Genomic DNA, 23,595 nt, shown 5'->3' on the forward strand with positions numbered 1-23,595 from the left:
AAGTTATAAGCGGCATGGACAGAGTGGATAGTCAGAAGCTTTTTCCCAGGGTGGAAGAGTCAGTTACTAGGGGACATAGGTTTAAGGTGAGAGGGGCAAAGTTTAGAGGGGATGTGCGAGGCAAGTTCTTTACACAGAGGGTGATGAGTGCCTGGAACTTGTTGCCGGGGGAGGTGGTGGAAGCAGGTACAATAGCGACGTTTAAGAGGCATCTTTACAAATACATGAATAGGATGGGAATAGAGGGATACGGACCCCGGAAGTGCAGAAGGTTTTAGTTTAGGCAGGCATCAAGATCGGCGCAGGCCTGGAGGGCCGAATGGCCTGTTCCTGTGCTGTACTGTTCTTTGTTCTTGACATTACATCTTTCTCTCAGAAGACTTACTCTAATTGGATAACATCTAGTTAAATATTTTGTGTGACCTATGGAAGGTGCAGGTATGATAAGCTGAATATCATTTCCTCATTCTAATCTAAGTTCTTCTGCACTGCTACCTTTGTGGGAACATATTTAAAACTACTTTTATCAGTGTTCTTTAATCCACTGTAATACCAACCTTTGATTTTTATTATCAGTCTACCAATCAATCAGTATTGCAACAGCAACAGCAATGAAAAAAAAGGCAAACTTGAAGCATGTGTTATTACCATGCACATCATGTTCTTGCATGGTGGTCATGGAGTCAATGGTTTTGCAGTGAACCAACAGTCGTTGTAAATAGTGGGTGGATAATCCTTTTGTAAAGGGCCAAAATACAGCAGAATGACAAGGAATCCAAACAAGCAGACTCAGAAATGGAAGGCCAAAATGAAATGCAGCAGAGCTGGATAACATGAGACTAAAGGTGAACAAATGATCTTATCCATACACTTCAGAAAAGGTAGATAACTCAACAAGACGCTGGTAAAGCCACAGATGTGGATCAGTATTGAAATTAATAGCATTAAGGGAAAAAGGATTTTATATAGTCACAGGATATACAAGGATATACCTGAGAGTGAGAAATCACCCTGCTTGCTTTCACTTCCTCGGATTATGAAGGAGCCAGTTCCATTCCCAGCCATCAATAATTGTTTCTCTGCATCTACTCGTTTGAGTCCTCCAAAGAACCATCTGCAATAATATACAAAAACATTTTTAATATGAGTTGTATGTTTTGGAGAAACTTTTGGAGAAAGATGAAGGGAGTCTAAACTATCTCTGAAACAATGGGGAGACTTGAAAATGATGTGCGAAGTTTTCAGATTATGAAGGTGTTAGTGAAATTAACCCAGGCACATTGCTCATTACGGTGAAGGATTCACGCATTAGAGGCCACTACAAATAGAAAAAGTTATGACTAAGAGGGGCAAAAAGAATTTTTTTTACCCACATGATTGAGTTTTGGAATAAACCAGTCAAGCAACAAGTTGAGTTACTGGAGAAAGAAGCAACTAGCAAATGGGCAGGTCGGTGCAGCTTATCCATGCAAAAGAAACAAGGGTTTGAAACAGATGAATGCACTTTGCTGTTACTACAGTAAAATGGAGAAAAGAAAAAAAAAATCAGTTGTTATGTTCTTGCACAAAATCTCAATAGAGCTGAAGTAGCTAATTACAGGACTTCACTGGTGATACAGCAAGTTGCTGCTGTTTCCCCCACATTACAGGAAGGGTCCAATATTCATTAGTGCCACATGCATGCATTTTGCAGGTCCCTTGCAAAAGTATAAGAGTATTCGAACCATTTTGTAATAATCACTGCTCAAGGTGATCATGTTCACTTCCTGTTTGCCAAAACCAAGTTACGTTAAACCTGCTTGCTTTCTATCTGACGTACTGATCAGTGAAAGACAGTCATGCTCATTAACTTGGACTGGAAAGAAAGCGGTGATGTGTTATTCATCTTTTCTTTGTTTTCTCTGTTGCAGTATTAGCAGTTTGTGCGTATTTAAACAGCTGATGCAGTGCCAAAACTGCTCTTACAACATATGGAATGTGGAATTTCATGACCAACAACTGCTGCATTTAAATAAAGATCATTGTATGGAAGTTAAAAGCCAGCATTGAAAGATAACCTAAAAGTTGAACTCCAACTTAATAGGAATAATTGCTTATGGTGCTGCTTTGCTGCCACTTTTGAATAATTATTCATTTATTCAGTTACATTGACCATTGGGGAACTTTCCAAATTGATAACTACAACTGGATTCCACCAAATAACAGAAAAGACCTTGGCTTTTATTCCCAGGGGCAGATCGATAAACAGGTCTATGAGGTCTGTGACCAGAAGCACTTTGTAAATATGGGGCCTTCAGTAAAACCACCATAATGCATAAAAATTGGATCATAATATTATAGCATTTAAAGATACTATCAACAACTTATATTTATATACCATCTTTAATGTAATAAAATTTCCCAAGGCACTTCACAGCTGCATTATAAAACAAAATTTGACACTATACCACACAAGGAGATATTGGGGCTGATGAAATTACAAAGCGATATCGATAGATTAAGTGAATGGGCAAAACTGTGACAATGTAGGCATATGTGAAGTCATCCACTTGGATCCAAAAAAGGATAGAATGGGGTACTGGAAATAGTGGAGGTCCAAAGAGACTGTAATTGCAGGTACATAGATCATTAAAATATCATGAACAGGTACAGAAAATAGAAACAGAAAAAGGGTAATAGAATGCTAGTCTTTATATCTTCTTCTTTGGCCTCCTTATCTCAAGAGACAATGGGTAAGCGCCTGGAGGTGGTCAGTGGTTTGTGAAGCAGCGCCTGGAGTGGCTATAAAGGCCAATTCTAAAGTGACAGGCTCTTCCACAGGTGCAGCAGGTAAAATTGGTTGTCGGGGCTGTTACACAGTTGGTTCTCCCCTTGCGCGTCTGTCTTTTTTCCTGCCAACTGCTAAGTCTCTTCGACTTGCCACGCTTTAGCCCCGCCTTTATGATTGCCCACCAGCTCTGGCAATCGCTGACAACTGACTCCCATGACTTGTGATCAATGTCACAGGACTTCATGTCGCGTTTGCAAACGTCTTTAAAGCGGAGCCATGGACGGCCAGTGGGTCTGGTACCAGTGATGAGCTCGCTGTACAATGTGTCCTTGGGGATCCTGCCATCTTCCATGCGGCTCACACGGCCAAGCCATCTCAAGCGCCGCTGGCTCAGTCGGGTGTATATGCTGGGGATGTTGGCCGCCTCGAGGACTTCTGTGTTGGAGATACGGTCCTGCCACCTGATGCCAAGGATTTTCCGGAGGCAGCGAAGATGGAATGAATTGAGACGTCGCTCTTGGCTGACGTACATTGTCCAGGAATCGCTGCCGTAGAGCAAGGTACTGAGGACACAGGCCTGATACACTCTGACTTTTGTGTTCTGTGTCAGTGCGCCATTTTCCCACACTCTCTTGGCCAGTCTGGACATAGCAGAGGAAGCCTTTCCCATGCGCTTGTTTAATTCTGCATCGAGAGACAGGTTACTGGTGATAGTTGAGCCTCGGTAGGTGAACTCTTGAACCACTTCCAGAGTTCTTCCTTCTTCTTCTTTTGGGCCTCCTTATCTCGAGAGACAATGGATACGCGCCTGGAGGTGGTCAGTGGTTTGTGAAGCAGCGCCTGGAGTGGCTATAAAGGCCAATTCTGGAGTGACAGGCTCTTCCACAGGTGCTGCAGAGAAATTTGTTTGTTGGGGCTGTTGCACAGTTGGCTCTCCCCTTGCGCCTCTGTCTTTTTTCCTGCCAACTACTAAGTCTCTTCGACTCGCCACAATTTAGCCCTGTCTTTATGGCTGCCCGCCAGCTCTGGCGAATGCTGGCAACTGACTCCCACGACTTGTGATCAATGTCACACGATTTCATGTCGCGTTTGCAGACGTCTTTATAACGGAGACATGGACGGCCGGTGGGTCTGATACCAGTGGCGAGCTCGCTGTACAATGTGTCTTTGGGGATCCTGCCATCTTCCATGCGGCTCACATGGCCAAGCCATCTCAAGCGCCGCTGACTCAGTAGTGTGTATAAGCTGGGGGTGTTGGCCGCTTCAAGGACTTCTGTGTTGGAGATATAGTCCTGCCACCTGATGCCAAGTATTCTCCGAAGGCAGCGAAGATGGAATGAATTGAGACATCGCTCTTGGCTGGCATACATTGTCCAGGCCTCGCTGCCGTAGAGCAAGGTACTGAGGACACAGGCCTGATACACTCGGACTTTTGTGTTCCGTGTCAGTGCGCCATTTTCCCACACTCTCTTGGCCAGTCTGGACATAGCAGTGGAAGCCTTACCCATGCGCTTGTTGATTTCTGCATCTAGAGACAGGTTACTGGTGATAGTTGAGCCTAGGTAGGTGAACTCTTGAACCACTTCCAGAGCGTGGTCGCCAATATTGATGGATGGAGCATTTCTGACATCCTGCCCCATGATGTTCGTTTTCTTGAGGCTGAAGGTTAGGCCAAATTCATTGCAGGCAGACGCAAACCTGTCGATGAGACTCTGCAGGCATTCTTCAGTGTGAGATGTTAAAGCAGCATCGTCAGCAAAGAGGAGTTCTCTGATGAGGACTTTCCGTACTTTGGACTTCGCTCTTAGACGGGCAAGGTTGAACAACCTGCCCCCTGATCTTGTGTGGAGGAAAATTCCTTCTTCAGAGGATTTGAACGCATGTGAAAGCAGCAGGGAGAAGAAAATCCCAAAAAGTGTGGGTGCGAGAACACAGCCCTGTTTCACACCACTCAGGATAGGAAAGGGCTCTGATGAGGAGCCACCATGTTGAATTGTGCCTTTCATATTGTCATGGAATGAGGTGATGATACTTAGTAGCTTTGGTGGACATCCGATCTTTTCTAGTAGTCTGAAGAGACCACGTCTGCTGACGAGGTCAAAGGCTTTGGTGAGATCAATGAAAGCAATGTAGAGGGGCATCTGTTGTTCACGGCATTTCTCCTGTATCTGACGAAGGGAGAACAGCATGTCAATAGTCGATCTCTCTGCACGAAAGCCACACTGTGCCTCAGGGTAGACGCGCTCGGCCAGCTTCTGGAGCCTATTCAGAGCGACTCAAGCAAAGACTTTCCCCACTATGCTGAGCAGGGAGATTCCACGGTAGTTGTTGCAGTCACCGCGGTCACCTTTGTTTTTATAGAGGGTGATGATGTTGGCATCGCGCATGTCCTGGGGTACTGCTCCCTCGTCCCAGCACAGGCATAGCAGTTCATGTAGTGCTGAGAGTATAGCAGGCTTGGCACTCTTGATTATTTCAGGGGTAATGCTGTCCTTCCCAGGGGCTTTTCCGCTGGCTAGGGAATCAATGGCATCACTGAGTTCCGATTTGGTTGGCTGTATGTTCAGCTCATCCATGACTGGTAGAGGCTGGGCTGCATTGAGGGCAGTCTCAGTGACAGCATTCTCCCTGGAGTACAGTTCTAGGTAGTGCTCAACCCAGCGGTCCATCTGTTTGCGTTGGTCAGTGATTATGTCCCCCGATTTAGATTTGAGGGGGGTGATCTTCTTGATGGTTGGCCCAAGAGCTCTCTTCATGCCATCATACATTCCTCTGATGTTTCCGGTGTCTGAGGCCAGCTGAATATGACTGCATAGGTGTTGCCAGTAGTCGTTTGCGCAACGCCTAGCTGTTCTTTGTGCAGTACTACTTCCAGAGTGTGGTCACCAATATTGATGGATGGGGCATTTCTGACGTCCTGTCCCATGATGTTTGTTTTCTTGAGGCTGATGGTTTGGCCAAATTCATTGCAGGCAGCCGCAAACCTGTCGATCAGTCTCTGCAGACACTCTTCAGTGTGAGATGTTAATGCAGCATCGTCAGCAAAGAGGAGTTCCCTGATGAGGACTTTCCGTACTTTGGTCTTCACTTTTAGACGGGCAAGGTTGAACAACCTGCCCCCTGATCTTGTGTGGAGGAAAATTCCTTCTTCTGAGAACTTGAATGCATGTGAGAGCAGCAGGGAGAAGATGATCCCAAACAACGTAGGTGCGAGAACACAGCCCTGTTTCACGCCACTCAGGATTGGAAAGGGGTCTGATGAAGTGCCGCTATGCTGAATTGTGCCTTTCTTATTGTCATGGAATGAGGTGATGATACTTAGTAGCTTTGGTGGGCATCCGATCTTTTCTAGTAGTCTGAAGAGAACACGTCTGCTGACGAGGTCAAAGGCTTTGGTGAGATCAATGAAAGCAACGTAGAGGGGCATCTACTGTTCACGGCATTTCTCCTGTAGCTGGCGAAGGGAGAACAGCATGTCAATGGTGGATCTCTCTGCTCGAAAGCCGCACTGTGCCTCAGGGTAGACACGCTCGACCAGCTTCTGGAGCCTGTTTAAAGCGACACGAGTGAAGAATTTCCCCACTATGCTGAGCAGGGAGATTCCACGGTAGTTGTTGCAGTCACCGCGGTCACCCTTGTTCTTATGGAGGGTGATGATATTGGCATCGCACATGTCCTGTGGTACTGCTCCCTCATCCCAGCACAGGCAAAGCAGTTCGTGCAGAGCAGAAAGTATAGCAGGCTTGGCACTCTTGGTGATTTCAGGGGTAATGCCGTTCTTCCCAGGGGCTTTTCCGCTGGCTAGAGAATCAATGGCATCACTGAGTTCCGATTTTGTTGGCTGTATGTCCAGCTCATCCATGACTGGCAGAACAGGATTGCATTGAGGGCGGTCTCAGTGACAACATTTTCCCTGGAGTACAGTCCACCCAGTGGTCCATTTGCTAGTCTTTATATCGAGAGGAATACAATAGAAGGGGGTAGAAATCATGCTTCAGCGACATGAAGCCCTGATTAGACCACGCCTGGAGCAGTTCTGGGCACCGCACCTTACTTGGAGGGAGTGCAGCGTAGATTTACGAGAAAGATACCTGGACTCCAAGGATTAAACAAACTAGGGTTATATTCCCTGGAATTTAGAAGGTGAAGGGGTGATTTGATCGAACTTTTCAAGATATTAAGGGGAACAGATATGGAAGATTAGGAGAAACTATTTCCCCTCGTTGTAGTGTCTGGGACTAGCGGGCATAGACTAAAAATTAGAGGCAGACCTTTCAGGAGTGAAATTGGGAAACACTTATTCGCACAAAGGGTGATAAAAGTTTGGAACTCTTTCACAAATGACAACTGATGCTCGATCAATTGTTAATTTTAAAACTGAGATTGATAGGTTTTGTTTGCCAAAGGTATTAAGGGAGATGGGGCAAAGGCCCAAATGGAACAAAGTCATAGTCTCACTGAATGGCGAAACAAGTTTGAGGGGCTAAATGGACTACTCCTATTCCCATGTCCCTATTTTTCCATCCCTCCATGGCCTCGTTTCTTCCTATCAATGTTCAATGAAGAGTGCAGGAGGGCATGCCAGGACAGGCCAGGAACAGCACCAGGCATACCTCAAAATGAGACGTCAACCTGGTGAAGCTACAACACAGGACTACTTGCATGCCAAACTGTGTAAGAGCACATGGTAGACAGAGCTAAGCAATCCCACAACCAACAGATCAGATCGAAGCTCTGCAGTCCTGCCACATCCAGTCGTGAATGGTGGTGGACAATTAAACAACTAACTGGAGGAGGTGGCTCCACAAATATCTCCATCCTCAATGATGGGGGAGCCCAGCATATCAGTGCGAAAAATAAGGCTGAAGCATTTGCAACAATCTTCAGCCAGAAGTGCCAAGTGGATGATCAATCTCAGCCTCCTCCTGTAGTCCCCAGCATCACAGATGCCAGACTTCAGCCAATTCGATTCACTCTGCGTGATATCAAGAAACGACTGAAGGCACTGGATACTGCAAAGGCTATGGGATCCGACAACATTCCGGCAATAGGACTGAAGACCTGTGCTCCAGAACCTGCTGCACTCCTAGCCAAGCTGTTCCAGTACAGCTACAACACTGGCATCTACATGGCAATGTGGAAAATTTCCCAGTTATATCCTGTACACAAAACGCAGGACAAATCCAACCTGGTCAACCCTTCAGCCTACTCTCAATCATCAGTAACGTGATGGAAGGTGTCATTGACAGTGCTTTCAAGCAGCACTTACTTAGCAATAACCTGCTCACTGACGCTCAGTTTGGGTTCCACCAGGGCCACTCAGCTCCTGACCTCATTACAGCCTTGGTTCAAACATGGACAAAAGAGCTGAACTCAAGAGGTGAGGTGAGAGTGACTGCCCTTGACATCAAGGCAGCATTTGACCGAGAATGGCATCAAGGAGCCCTAGCAAAACTGGAGTCAATGGGAATTGGGGGACTACTCTCTGCTGGTTGGAGTCATACCAAGCGCAAAAGATGATGGTTGTGGTTGTTGGAGGTTAGTCATCTCAACTCCAGGATATCACTGCAGGAGTTCCTCAAGGTAGTGTCCTAGGCCCAACCATCTTTAGCTGCTTCATCAATGACCTTCCTTCAATCATAAGGTCAGAAGTGGGGATGTTCACTGATGATTGCACAATGTTCAGCACCATTCGCGACTCCTCAGATACTGAAGCAGTTCGGGATATTAATGCACACCTGGACAATATCCAGGCTTGGGATGATAAGTGGCAAGTAACATCCGCACTATACAAGTGCCAGGCAATGACCATCTCCCCTTGACATTCAATAGCATTACCATCGCTGAATTCCCCACCAGCAACATCCTGGGGGTTACCATTGACCAGAAACTGAACGGGAGTAGCCATATAAATACCGTGGCTACAAGATCTGGTCAGAGGCTAGGAATTCTGCAGCCAGTAACTCACCTCCTGACTCCCCAAAGCCTGTCCACCATCTACAAGGCACAAGTCAGGAGTGTGATGGAATATTCTCCACTTGCCTGGATGGGTGCAGCTCCAACACTCAAGAAGCTCGACACCATCCAGGACAAAGCAGCCCGCTTGATTGGCACCCCACCCACAAACATTCACTCCCTCCACCATCGACGCACAGTGGCAGCAGTGTGTACCATATACAAGATGCACGTCAGCAATGCACCAAGGTTCCTTAGACAGCATCTTCCAAACACGCGACCTCTACCAACTAGAAGGACAAGGTTCAATACAAATATAACATAACTACTCTGCTTTTTAATTCTATCTCTCTAGAAATGAACTCCAGTTCTTTGTTTGCTTTTTATGGCCTTGTGAATCGGGGTCACTAATTTTAGTGAATTCTGTATTTGTACCCCAGATCCCTTTGCTCCTCTACCCCATTTAGACTCTTATTTATGACCTCCTTATTCTTCTTACCAAATTGTAAGATTTTTATTAAAAGGGAAGTCGCACAATATAAAACAAAAACATGCATAAAGATTACTGTGCGTTATTGTAAATCATTTTGATACAACTGATGAAATGGAAGTGCCCATGATGTCCGTAAATCCACAGCACTTAAAGCTTCATTTCCTTTAATCTGCCACTCTTGTCCCATCAAGGTTTTGAAAATTCTTCTTCTTCTTTGGCCTCCTTGTCTTGAGAGACAATGGGTAAGCGCCTAGAGGTGGTCAGTGGTTTGTGAAGCAGCTCCTGGAGTGGCTATAAAGGCCAATTCTAGAGTGACAGACTCTTCCACAGGTGCTGCAGATAAAATTGGTTGTCGGGGCTGTTACACAGTTGGCTCTCTCCTTGCGCTTCTGTCTTTTTTACTGCCAACTGCTAAGTCTCTTCGACTCACCACTCTTAGGCCCGCCTTTATGGCTGTCCGCCAACTCTGGTTGAGGTTAGGGACAGATGTTTGATTACTCTCGGTCAAGTCGGCATAAGGAGGGAGGAAGTGTTGGGTATTCTAAAAGGCATTAAGGTGGACAAGTCCCCAGATCTGGATGGGATCTATCCCAGGTTACTGAGGGAAGCGAGAGAGGAAATAGCTGGGGCCTTAACAGATATCTTTGCAGCATCCTTAAACACGGGTGAGGTCCCAGAGGACTGGAGAATTGCTAATGTTGTCACCTTGTTTAAGAAGGGTAGCAGGGATAATCCAGGCAATTATAGATCGGTGAGCCTGACGTCAGTGGTAGGGAAGCTGCTGGAGAAGATACTGAGGGATAGGATCTATTCCCATCTGGAAGAAAATGGGCTTATCAGTGATAGGCAACAGGGTTTTGTGCAGAGGTGGTCATGTCTTACCAACTTAATAGAATTCTTTGAGGAAGTGACAAAGTTGATTGATGAGGGAAGGGCTGCAGATGTCATATACATGGACTTCAGTAAGGCGTTTGATAAGGTTCCCCATGGTAGGCTGATGGAGGAAGTGAAGTCACATGGGGTCCAGGGTGTACTAGCTAGATGGATAAAGAACTGGCTGGGCAACAGGAGACAGAGAGTAGCAGTGGAAGGGAGTTTCTCAAAATGGAGACGTGTAACCAGTGGTGTTCCACAGGGATCCGTGCAGGGACCACTGTTGTTTGTGATATACATAAATGATTTGGAGGAAAGTATAGGTGGTCTGATTAGCAAGTTTGCAGACGACACTGAGATTGGTGGAGTAGCAGATAGTGAAGGGGACTGTCAGAGAATACAGCAGAATATAGATAGATTGGAGAGTTGGGCAGAGAAATGGCAGATGGAGTTCAATCAGGGCAAATGCGAGGTGATGCATTTTGGAAGATCCAATTCAAGAGTGAACTATACAGTAAATGGAAAAGTCCTGGGGAAAATTGATGTACAGAGAGATTTGGGTGTTCAGGTCCATTGTTCCCTGAAGGTGGCAACGCAGGTAAATAGAGTGGTCAAGAAGGCATACGGCATTGCTTTCCTTCATCGGACGGGGTATTGAGTACAAGGGTTGGCAGGTCATGTTACAGTTGTATAAGACTTTGGTTCGGCCACATTTAGAATACTGCGTGCAGTTCTGGTCGCCACATTACCAAAAGGATGTAGATGCTTTGTCGAGTGTGCAGAGGAGTTTCACCAGGATGTTGCCTGGTATGGAGGGCGCTAGCTATGAAGAGAGGTTGAGTAGATTAGGATTATTTTCATTAGAAAGACGGTGGTTGAGGGGGGACCTGATTGACGTGTACAAAGTCATGAGAGGTATAGACAGGGTGGATAGCAAGAAGCTTTTTCCCCCAGAGTGGGGGATTCAATTACTAGGGGTCACGAGTTCAAATTGAGAGGGGAAAAGTTTAGGGGGGATGTGCGTGGAAAGTTCTTTACGCAGAGGGTGGTGGGTGCCTGGAACGCGTTGCCAGCGGAGGTGGTAGACGCGGGCACGATAGCGTCTTTTAAGATGTATCTAGACAGATACATGAATGGGCAGGAAGCAAAGAGATACAGACCCTTTGAAAATAGGCGACATGTTTAGATAGAGGATCTGGATCGGCGCAGGCTTGGAGGGCCGAAGGGCCTGTTCCTGTGCTGTAATTTTCTTTGTTCTTTGTTTGTTCACCTCGAGGACTTCTGCGTTGGAGATACGGTCCTGCCACCTGATGCCAAGGATTCTCCGGAGGCAGCGAAGATGGAATGAATTGAGACGTCGCTCTTGGCTGACATATGTTTTCCAGGCTTTGCTGCCGTAGGGCAAGGTACTGAGGACACAGGCTTGATACGCTCGGACTTTCGTGTTCCGTGTCAGTGCGCCATTTTCCCACATCCTCTTGGCTAGTCTGGACATAGCAGCGGATGCCTTTCCCATGGGCTTGTTGATTTCTGCATCAAGAGACAGGTTGCTGGTGATAGTTGAGCCTAGGTAGGTGAATTCTTGAACCACTTCCAGAGCGTGGTCGCCGATATTGATGGATGAAGCATTTCTGACATCCTGTCCCATGATGTTCATTTTCTTGAGGCTGATGGTTTGGCCAAATTCATTGCAGGCAGCTGCAAACCTGTCGATGAGTCTCTGCAGACACTCTTCTGCGTGGGATGTTAATGCAGCATCGTCAGCAAAGAGGAGTTCCCTGATGAGGACTTTCCATACTTTGGTCTTCGCTCTAAGACGGGCAAGATTGAGCAACCTGCCATCTGCTTTTGTGTGGAGGAAAATTCCTTCTTCTGAAGACTTGAACGCATGTGACAGCAGCAGGGAGAAGAAGATCCCAAACAGTGTAGGTGCGAGAACACAGCCCTGTTTCACGCCATTCGGGATAGGAAAGGGGTCTGATGAGGCACCGCTGTGCTGAATTGTGCCTTTCATATTGTCAAGGAATGAGGTGATGATACCTAGTAGCTTTGGTGGACATCTGATCTTTGCTCGTAGTCTGAGGAGACCACGTCTGCTGATGAAGTCAAAGGCTCATTTGAAAATTAACAGCACATTAATCAGATATAAATATTGACGCATTTCAAATTGTACTTTTTCACACATTTAGGAACTATATGTCGTGGAACAGAAGCTTTGTAAACAATGTAACACTAAAGTAATTTCTGACTGGAAGCATGCTCCTGTTGACACTGGCTGCCTGCCCTAATTTTCTATTTTATTTCTCAATTCATTCAGCCTGATGGGCAAATCCTTCCTTCTGTGCTGTATGATTCCATGATCTGAAATTTACTGCCTGAAACATGGTGGAAGAAAATTCAATTGAAACTTTCATAAAGGAATTGGATATACAGGTCTGATGTCCAAAATCCAGCACCCTCGTGACCGAGACCGTGCTGAATTCTGGATTTTCCCAGATTTTGGGCACTGGACTGTCAAGACTAAGCTCCTCTAATCTTGCCCCTGAGTTCATCCCCTTTTGTACTTGGGATCATCCTTGTTGCTGCTCACTCCGTCAATGCATAAACATCCTTTTGAAATGTGAACTGCACACTGTTCTCTGGTGGAAGTCTGGCCAGTACATTATACAGCCTCAGCATAATCTCCAGAGATTTATATTGTAGTGTGCTGGCTATTTAATCATTCTAGTTTTAGATAATCTATTTTAGTCTTATTTTAATAACCATTGCCTCTACATAACGACCTTTTTACATACTCTATGAAAAGTTTAAAAATAAGAATTTATTTGAGTAACATGGGTTTTGGCTATTTTCAAAAATGTCCGGTATTCGGACAATTCCAGTTTTCAGACAGTAGGATTTTGGAAGTCCAACCTGTACATTCAGGTTTGTGGAACTAATAGGATAACTCTTTCAAAGAGCTGGAACAGTCATGATGGGCTAAATGGTCTCCCTCTGTGATGTAAGATTCTACGCTGCTATAATATAGATACTGGAGAGGGATCAGAGAGTTATTTGTGTGAAGCAAGGTCTATGCTGGTATTTTAAGAATCAAAGGCACATCTCACAAATAAAAATGTGTTTGCAAAGATAAATGTGATGTTTTGGCATGAATGATGGTTGCCTAATATAAATTAGCAGTTTATTAATAATTTATTTAATTATTATTTAAATTAAATCCCAGTACGATTAATTAATTGATACACATTAAGATAGGCTTTAGTTAATTGTCAGCTCTCTGTGTCTAAAAGAAACAAATTACAAGATGGTCCAATATATTCCATGTATCTATAGTCAACAAAATAACTATACAGTTCTATTGCCAAAAGAATTATCTCAAATATCTCCATTTGATCTGTAAAATAACCGAGCTTCAGAACACAATCTAAACTGCAAAACATCAGAAAGAATGGCACAGCTCCCCCACCCCTAAAAAAGATGATAATTCAAAAAGCATTTAACTGAAAATCCCCCTGTATAAAGGTTTACTACCAAGGCCATTGATTCACAGTGACTGAATGAGTTAAATTTACCTTCCTTCAGCGGATTTCAGATTTTTCTTTAGGTTTGGTTTCACATGCCACAATTCAGTCCATGTTTCTGTGACAATGGCTTATGATTGTCAAATAGAAAGCAGTTACAAGGGAAGAGCAATGGAACATGAACTTGTCATGTTGGCAAATCACAGTTAAACCAATACTCCATCAGTTGCATTGCAGGGAGAAACTCCTGAAGTTCAAAAATAGTACAATTTTTGCAATGGGTTTAGGAGGGTGTAAGCTCTAATAATGTAACATTTATTTCCTGGAATCTTGGGAACTTGCATCTCGGTGATTTTGATAGATGATGCTTTTCTGCAACATTTTTCAAGAAACGTACTAAGATTCCAGCATTCAAGACAGAGGGACCCAGAGAAAGCTCAGGGAGATTGATGAGGAGCAGACCCAAACAGAGATCAGCAACACGAAGGAACATCACTGGAACCCATGTGGTATGCTCACATATTCCTGGATATGTACATCACATAAGTAGATCTGAACTCAAAGACACCAGATACATAGCAGTCAAGTGAAAATAACACAGATGCATTAAATTCCTGAAAGCAAGAGCTGGATTCGTTTCTGGTAGGGGCAGAGTTCATAAGGTGTAAGTACCGCATAACATTCATGAGGGCTAGAGTGGTCTTTTAGACTAGATTTGATTGCCAAAAGCAGTTGAAGAGGAATTTTCCAGATTTTGTTTTCCCCTAATTTGGCCTGGATTTTTAATTTCTTTTTCACTTCTCCCTGGAGGTTACATGCCTTTTTTGGGGGTGGTATGTATTGTCATACACAAGGTATTACAGCAGTGTTGGGCAGGTTTGATGGACCTGTGGGTCTTTTACTGTCTGTCAATTTCATATCGTCATAAGTTTTGTGACCTGACTGCACTTCACAGGAGAGGATTTTCACACATTCCCTGCTTATTTTCAAGAATTCTGTACATTTGCCTCTATACACTTTTACAAGGTAAGATTAGTTGATTTATACCTACAGGTTTGAAATGAAAGTAAACAAGCATTTGCACTACTGTGACTTGATATCAAAACAGGCTAAAAACACAAATAGCAACCAGCAGGAGTCACTGGTAAATTCGTAGAATTATACAGCACAGAAGGAGACCATTCTATCCATCATGCCTGTGCTGGCTTTTTGAAAGAGATAGCCCAATAGTCCCACTCCCCTGATATTTTTCCAAAACCCTGTAAATGTTTTCCCTTCAAGAATTTATCTATTCCCTTTCAACAGTTACTATTGCATCTGCTTCTAACCAGACTTCTGGGTCAAAATCCCAGAACTCCCTCCCCAACAGCACTGTGGGTGTACCGACATCCCAAGGACTGCAGTGGGTCAAGAGGCAGCTCACCACCACCTTCTCAAGGGCAATTAGCGATGGGCAATAAATGCTGGCCTAGCCAATGACACCCATATCCCACGAACGAATAAACACATTCAGACAGTGTATTTCAGATCAGCACAACTTGCTGCAATTTTTTTCCCTCATGTTACCTCTGGTTCTTTTGCCAAGGGCTTTAAATTTATCTCCTCTGGTTACCAACCCTTCTTGTAAGAGAATTAGCACTATCCATTGCAAGACATGAAATGGTTATCAGCCAGGCTGCAGTAAATCACAGAATCATTACAACGCAGAAGGAGGCCATTAGGCCCATCGTGTCTGCACCGGCTCTCCGAATGAGCAACTCCCTCACTTCTCCCCATAACCCTACACATTCTTCCTTTTCATATAGCTGTCTAATTCACTTTTGAATGCTTCAATTGAACCTGCCTCCACCACATTCTCAAGCAGCGCATTCCAGACCTTAACCACTCGCTGCGTGAAAAAGTTTTTCCTCATGTCACTTTTGCTATAACATTTTTGAAAAACTGTTCATTATTACTTAGAGTACAGCTATAATCCCACCCCATATTCAGTGCTAACACAAAACGTTTGTGCTATGGGAGTGGTGAAACAAGACAATTCAAAATAAAATATAGAATAACTGATAGCCGTGCAATCAGTAAAATGTTCAACATATTACACTTACATAATAAGCAAGAAATGTGAATCAAGAAAATTGTGCCCATTTTTCCTTGTGGAATTTCAGTTGACTATTTGTGAGAATTAATGGGACTGCAGTCGTCGATGAGGTTGCAGAGTCTGGGAGGAGTGTGCCCATGGAGGAATTTAAACAGAAGATGAGTATTTTTTTTTAAATGCACAACACTGCGATCATTGAGAACTGTGAACAAGAGGGCCAAATGCAGACAGCACGTTCAGATAATTAACTCTTGGCATTTATGTTTCAATCTTTCAAGATGGGAGAAATATGTGCGAGATGGCACATATGCCATAATGGATTTTGATATCATCAATAATGCTATGACATGGTGGTGGTCCTCTGCACTTTTTTTTTAAACCTCCACCCAGGAGAGATGAGCATGACTAAGGAAGTGCGTATATGAGGTGGTTTCCTGTTGCCTTCCTCAGACAGGAACAGGAATGGCACCCGCGCTGTTGACAGTGTTTGAAACTGCACACCAGCCATCTAAGCTACCCAGTCCCCCATCATCAATAGTACACTTTTGCAAATGTTCCCCCCAATGACGCAACAGATACTCAGCACACCATCTCATTCTGGAAATGATACAAAACTCTACGAATGCCCTAACTGAACATTTCACTCCCAAGCAAAATGCAACATTTGAATTGATCATATTTCAAATGGTTGCACAAGGCCAAGATTAATTGATAGGTGCATCTTGCACATGCCAATATTGACAAGCAGCATATGTAGTTTCATTCAGGCAGATCACATGAGCAAAACACACATTATAGAAGGACGGTTATATAACATTTTCTTCTACCAGCTCCTGGAGAGCACATCTTACATGAGATTTTAGAACCGGCCAGATCACTTCATCTGAGTATACACATATGCAACATGAAAGTAAGCAACAGGTTTTGTCAACCAGATAAAAGGCAAGTACAAAGTACATGATGCCAAGGAAAAAACATTGTTAAGATATGTCAGGCCCAATCGTATAGTTTTTATTGTGGTGGAAAGAACCCCCATACTAGTGATTGTCGAGCAATGAGAAAAGAATGCCACAAATGCAGGAAATCATGCCTTCTCTGCTGTCAACCATCCAAACATAGGCCTTTAAAAAAAATCCCATTAAACAAAATGCCCAGATATATATCCGCAAAACTGTAGCCAGTCAAAACAGTACAAATGCACAGTGTTACTGAAATGGAGGCGAGGATTTTATGCTTGTGATGGGAGTCTCGCGTCCGGAAAAGGCGATGCCAAGAACCCCGCATCACCTCTTCTCTGGAAGGCCCACCAAATCTTGTGCCAATCTGGCACTTAATTGGACAGCGGCAGGTCTTCCACAAGGCCCTTGGAGAGCTGCTGGTCAATCAGAGGCTGGCAGCTATTCCACTGGGTAGCGCCACTGCAGATGCGGTGGCTGCTGCCAGAGGACATTCTGAAGGGGGAGGGTGAGCAGCCAGATGTTGTGATACACATTGGTACCAATGACATAGGTAGAAAAAGGGATGAGGTCCTGCAACAAGAATTTAGGAAGCTAGGTAGCAGATTAAAAAGCAGGACCTCTAAGGTTGTAATCTCTGCATTACTCCCAGTGACAAGTGCTAGTGAGTATAGGAATAGGAGGATAGAGCAGATGAATGGTTGGCTGAGGAAGTGGTGCAGGAGGGAGGGCTTTAGTTTCCTGGATCACTGGGTCTGTTTCTGGCAAAGGTGGGACCTGTACAAGTTGGACGGGTTGCACCTGAACTGGAATGGGACAAGCATCCTTGCTGAGAGATTTGCTGGTGCTGTTGGGTGGGGGGGGGGGGGTTCAAACTAATTTGGCAGGGGGATAGGATACAGAGTGGAGGTACAGTAGGGGATAATATAGAACAGAAAGTGAGTCTGCCTGGAAGGCAGAGCCAATATAGACCTGGTAAGGCACAAGGGAAAAATGCAAAGTTGAATTGCATCTATTTCAATGCAAGGAGTCTTACTAGTAAGGCAGATGAATTGAAGGTGTTGATTAGCACATGGGATTATGATATTATTGCTATCACAGAGACATGGTTGAGGGAGGGGCAGGACTGGCAGCTCAATATTCCAGGGTATAGAATCAGACAGGGGAGGGGATAAAAGAGGAGGTGGCATTGCACTGTTGATCATGGAGTCAATTACTGCAGTAAGGAGCGATGACATCTTAGAGGGTTCCTCAAATGAGGCCATTTGGGTAGACCTTAAAAACAAAAAGGGGGCAATCACTTGGCTGGGTGTCTACTACAGGCCTCCAAACAGTCAGGAAGAGATAGAGGAACAGATATGTAGACAAATCTCAGAGAGGTGTAAAAATAATAGCATAATAATAGAAGGGGATTTCAACTTCCCCAATATTAACTGGGATAGTCTCAGTGCAAAAGGCTTAAAAGGGGCAGAATTCTTAAAATGCATACAGGAGAGCTTTTTGAGCCAGTATGTAGAAAATCCTACAAGAGAAGGGGCGGTACTGGACCTAATCCTAGAGAATGAAGTTAATCAAGTGGTGAAGCATTTCGGGGATAGTGACCATAACTCTGTAAGATTTAAGGTAGTTATGGAAAAGGACAAAGATGGACCAGAAATGAAGGTACTGAATTGGGGGAAGGCCGATTTCAATATGACAAAACAGAATCTGGCCAAAGTGGACTGGGAGCAGCTACTTGGAGGAAAGTCTACATCACATCAGTGGGAGTCAAAGAGGATAATGTGAGAGTTCAGAGCCAACATGTACCCGATAAGGTGAAGGGTAGGAGCAACAGGCCCAGGGAACTTTGATGTCAAGGGATATAGAGGATTGGATCAGGAAAGAAAAGTAGGCTTACGGCAGATCCCAAGCGCTGAAAACAGCAGAGGCATTAGAGGAGTATAGAAAGTGTAGGGTGGCACTTAAAAAAGTAATTAGGAGAGCGAAGAGGGGACGTGAAAAAACACTGGCGGACAAGATAAAAGAAAATCACAAGGCGTTTTATAAGTATATTAAGGGTAAGAAGATAACCAGGGAAGGAGTTGGGCCCATTAGGGACCAAAGTGGCAATCTTTGTGTGGAACCAGAGGACCTAGGTGTGGATTTAAATGATTACTTTTCATCTATGTTCACTATGGGGAAGGACGATGTAGGTGTAGAGATCAGGGAGGGGGATTGTGATATACTTGAACACATTAGCATTGAAAGGGAGGAAATATCAGCTGTTTTAGCAGGCTTAATAGTGGATAAATCCCCAGGCCTGGATGAAATGTATCCCAGGCTGTTATGTGAGGCAAGGGAGTGTACACAAATGTTCAAATCCTCTCTGGCCACAGGAGAGGTACCAGAGGACTGGTGGACAGCGAATGTGGTACTATTATTCAAGAAGGGTAGCAGGGATAAACCAGGGAATTACAGGCCAGTGAGTCTAACATCAGTGGTTGGGAAAATATTGGAAAAAATTCTGAGGGACAGGAATAATCTCCACTTGGAGAGACAGGGATTAATCAGGGATAGTCAGCATGGCTTTGTCAGGGGGAGATCATGTCTAACTAACTTGATAGAATTTTTCGAGGAGGTGACTAGATGTGTCAATGAGGGTAAAGCAGTTGATGTGGTCTACATGGATTTCAGTAAGGCTTTTGATAAAGTCCTGCATGGGAGATTGGTTAAGAAGGTAAGAGCCCAAGGGATCCAGGGCAATTTGGCAAATTGGATCCAAAATTGGCTTAGTGGCAGAAGGCAGAGGGTAATGGTCGAGGGCTGTTTTTGAGATTGGAAGCCTGTGACCAGTGGTGTACCACAGGGATTGGTGCTGGGACCCTTGCTGTTTGTAGTGTACATTAATGATTTAGACGTGAATATAGGAGGTATGATCAGTAAGTTCGCAGATGACACGAAAATTGGTGGTGCTGTAAATAGGGAGGAGGAAATCCTTAGATCACAGGGAGAAAAAGATGGGCAGTGAAGACGGGTGGAGCAGTGGAAAATGGAATTTAATCCTGAAAAGTGTGAGGTAATGCATTTTGAGAGGACTAACAAGGCAAGGGAATATACAATGGATGGTAGGACCCTAGGAAATACAAAAGGTCTGAAGGACCTTGGTGTACCTCTCCATAAATCACTGAAGGCAGCAGCACAGGTAGATAAGGTGGTTAGGAAGGCATATGGGATACTTGCGTTTCTTAGCCGAGGCATAGAATATAAGAGCAGGGAGGTTATGATGGAGCTGTATAAAATGCTAGTTAGGCCACAGCTGGAGTCCTAAGTACAGTTCTGGTCACCACACTATAGGAAGGATGTGATTGCACTGGAGAGGGTGCAGAGGAGATTCACCAGGATGTTGCCTGGGCTGGAGCATTTCAGCTATGAAGAGAGACTGAAAAGGCTAGGGTTGTCTTCCTTAGAGCAGAGAAGGCTGAGGGGAGACATGATTGAGGTGTACAAGATTATGAGGGACATAGATAGGGTAGATAGGAAGAAACTTTTTCCCTTAACGGAGGGGTCAAGAACCAGGGGGCTTAGATTTAGGGTAAGGGGCAGGAGGTTTGGGGGGATTTGAGGAAAACTTTTTTCACCCAGAGGGTGGTTGGAATCTGGAACGCACTGTCTGAAGGGGTGTTAGAGGCAGGAACCCTCAGAACATTTAGGAAGTATTTTGATGAGCACTTGAAATGCCATAGCATACAAGGCTACGGGCCAAGTGCAGGAATATGGGATTAGACTAGCTGGGTGCTGGATGGCTGGCACAGACACGATGGGCTAAAGGGCCTGTTTCTGTGCTGTATAACTCTATGACTCTTGGAGCACCCAACTGAGGCCCAGGAACGGCACTGAACCCAGGCCTCAGGTAGGTCAGAGCAGCAGGGATCTCATGGGGTGGGAGCCATGGGGGAGGGGTCCATAGGGGGCTAGCTAGCAAAGGCAGGGGGGTGGTTTGCCGTGGCAACCCCCCTCTCTCCCCCCCATCTTCTCAATGTCAGGTCCCTCGTTCAGACACTATGCCTTTTCATGAGGGACCACCCCTCCCGGGAGCCAGGAATCAGCCCGCACAGTTTTTTGTGCGTGCTTCCTGAGTGGCGGCAGGTCCGGCTGCCACACGGCTAAATCAGCGACAGCGGGATGAGGCCCTTAATTGGGGATTAATTGCCAAGTTAAGGCCCCAAATGGTGGCGGAGCAGGAAGGCCGTTCACAGGACTTCCCATCCCGGAGTAAAATTTTGGTGGAAGCGGGATGGTGGCAGGGTGAGGTTCCCAATTTTATGCTCTCCCTGTCTCCAAACCCACCACGGGAGTGAGCATAAACCTACCCCCAGAATCTACTGGAGATACTTCTCCACTTCTCTCTCCATCCTTAAAAGCCTCCTCCTCAAAACCCATCTCTTTGACAAAACCTTCGGTCATGTCTCCTAATCTCCCACTTCCTAGTTTAGCATCCATTTTCTTTACATTCAAGTAAATGTAAAGCTAGAAGTAAAATTCTTCCAGTGTTTAGTCGTTTTCTTTTACTGACCCTGAATCCAGCAAGCAAGCAGTCTCTACTGATGTTTTTGCTGTGAAAGGAAATCTCATTGTCTATCAGGCCTAAAAAAAGCTTGAACTACAACTCATTTGTCTCCCTTCAGTATGTCGCAAAATATAGCAGCATAGAAGGTCTCTTTTTGTAGTGAATTATCTGAAGTATTAAACAGCATAAAGTACATTGATGGCATGCAAATCAAACTGCACCTTGCTTCACTGGACTTTCCTATTCAGATAGCTAAGTGTTGGGAAAATGGCCTTGTATGCAACCCATGACAAATGTGAATTTGATAACGAGCAATTCAAAGATTAAAATGTGTAATAACATGGGGTGTAAAATGCAATTTCTAATTTTCAAAACCTCAGACAATTGGGGCTGAATTTTATAAGTCCACCGTTGGTGGCCCATGCAGTGTCGCGGAGCCGCCGTGATCCTAAGCGCAGTGGCTCAATTAAACAAATGGGGCAGGCCGCCCCACCCCGATCACGTGGAGGGATAGGGCTGTCCATTCCTGGCAATGTCACCAGTGCATTTTTACAGTTCATAATTGCTCCAGTTCACTTTAGTTCATAACTTACATTATGAGCGTGACCAATGTCAATGATATCAAACACTATATTCTGGGAACTGAAGTAGAACATGCAGCATTCCACATGATTCATCATCCAATTATCATAGGTTGGAAACATGCTGTAGCTATACAATGGCATCTTCAAAAAATGATTGCAATGTTACACACATATTTGGCAGAGAAGCAAGAGCATATTGAGATACAGAAGGAAGGAGGAGAGGAAAATAATTGCCAAAAATGGCAGGAAAAGTTGTGGTTACACAGTTAAACTCAGCTAAAAGGATAGAGTGATGCCTAGGTAAACCAATGATTGCTAAAGCATAGATATTCTAATTAGCTGATAAGCAAATGGCACTACTACTCAAAGTTGACAAAGTCTACAATAAGAATTCAAATACAACTTAAAAGGTAAAGATTAGAAGTCAGAAGTCAGGTACAGCTTTTTCACCAGCCAGCTAACAACTTAAACTAAAATAACAGTCACATTCAAATCATTCTTTCCATCCTAAAAATTGCAAGCTTTTTTCAGACACAGACAACAAAATTTTTTTTAAAAAGACCCGGATTAATGTGTATACTCAACTTTAGTATATTTGGCATCTGTGACTAAAATTATAAATGAGTTATACAAGTTGACTGTCCTGAAGACAACGGTCATTTTCAACTGCAGTGGGGGGAGAAATTAATTGTAAAGAAAAATCGGACAACTAATATACACCCCATCTGAATTTTCCTTTCTAATTGTCTTCCATAAATATAGGGCAGTGATTGAACCCCACTGAACCCAAAAAGACCTCAATTCATAACAAGGGGATTACTGCCTTACTGTCCCCAATATGATCAGGACCATGGAAATGGAGTCTGAATTTGGCTTCGTGGACAGATGGGAGTTCAGTTGTGCTCTACATTCACCAGCAGAGCAAGTTATCAATATTTTGTCTCTCAATTATGTATGTCACACCTTTCCTCATAGGAGGTTAGGTCTGCCTTTGTTATTCTCTCAGGTATAGAGGTGATGTTCATCTCTGCAAATGGTCCAAACGGTTTACATTCAGGAATGTGCCAATATTGCCCAATACCTAATTCTACAATAGTGTAATGCAGGGATGTTACAATAGAAGCCCTTTGTGATCAGTAAATATTGTGTCTTTTGCATGTGCCCTGTCTAACCCTTCCAAAGACAAACTTGAAACTGTTACGGCCACTTGATGAGAGGTGTGGGTAGTTCCCACTGTTCAACTCCCATTTGACCGCAGCAAGTGTTTTTGTTATTAGGGTGATAACTCACTTTTGTGCTTTATTTGTCAAATAAACCAACAGCAACAGGTTTCCTTGTAGATTTAAAACAGAAGATTAATTATTTATTGAGCAATATGCCTTATCCCAAAATGGTCACAACACCACTCACACACACATTCACTCTCAAGAGATGATAGATAGAAAAGTACAGGGTAAGAGGTGTTCAGAGTTCAGGTTGTAAAAGTCAATTGTCTCAGGAATAACCTGTGGGATCCTCCTCAGAAGGTAAATTTTAAAAGTTGCAGGCCTGTTTGCTGGTTGTCCGGTAATCATTGGGCTGATTCAGTCTCCTGGGAGTTCACTTTGTGTTGAAGACAATGCTGATGGGCTGAATTTTTAAAGCTCACCGCCGATCTCAGCAACTCATTTACATGGAAGGGGCGAAACACCCGATGACGTAGAGGGGGCACCCACTCCGTTCCCAGCAATGGCATCCAGCACCACCGCGCCTGTGCACAGGCGCTGGTACCATTTTTAAAGGGCAGCCAATTGTGCTAGCTT

General features: G+C 44.4%; 1 protein-coding gene across 1 annotated transcript in view; it reads right to left on the reverse strand.

Annotated features, from left to right (window-relative positions):
* frk (fyn-related Src family tyrosine kinase) overlaps positions 1-23,595 on the reverse strand; it is a 105,839-nt gene that overhangs the window by 46,220 nt on the left and 36,024 nt on the right. The window contains exon 2 of the mRNA XM_068025569.1: positions 993-1,114. Coding sequence (XP_067881670.1) covers positions 993-1,114 — 122 coding nt within the window. The remainder of the gene's footprint in view (positions 1-992; positions 1,115-23,595) is intronic.

This window comes from Heterodontus francisci, chromosome 3, assembly GCF_036365525.1.
Source record: "Heterodontus francisci isolate sHetFra1 chromosome 3, sHetFra1.hap1, whole genome shotgun sequence".
In the NCBI taxonomy this organism is placed as follows: Eukaryota; Metazoa; Chordata; class Chondrichthyes; order Heterodontiformes; family Heterodontidae; genus Heterodontus; species Heterodontus francisci.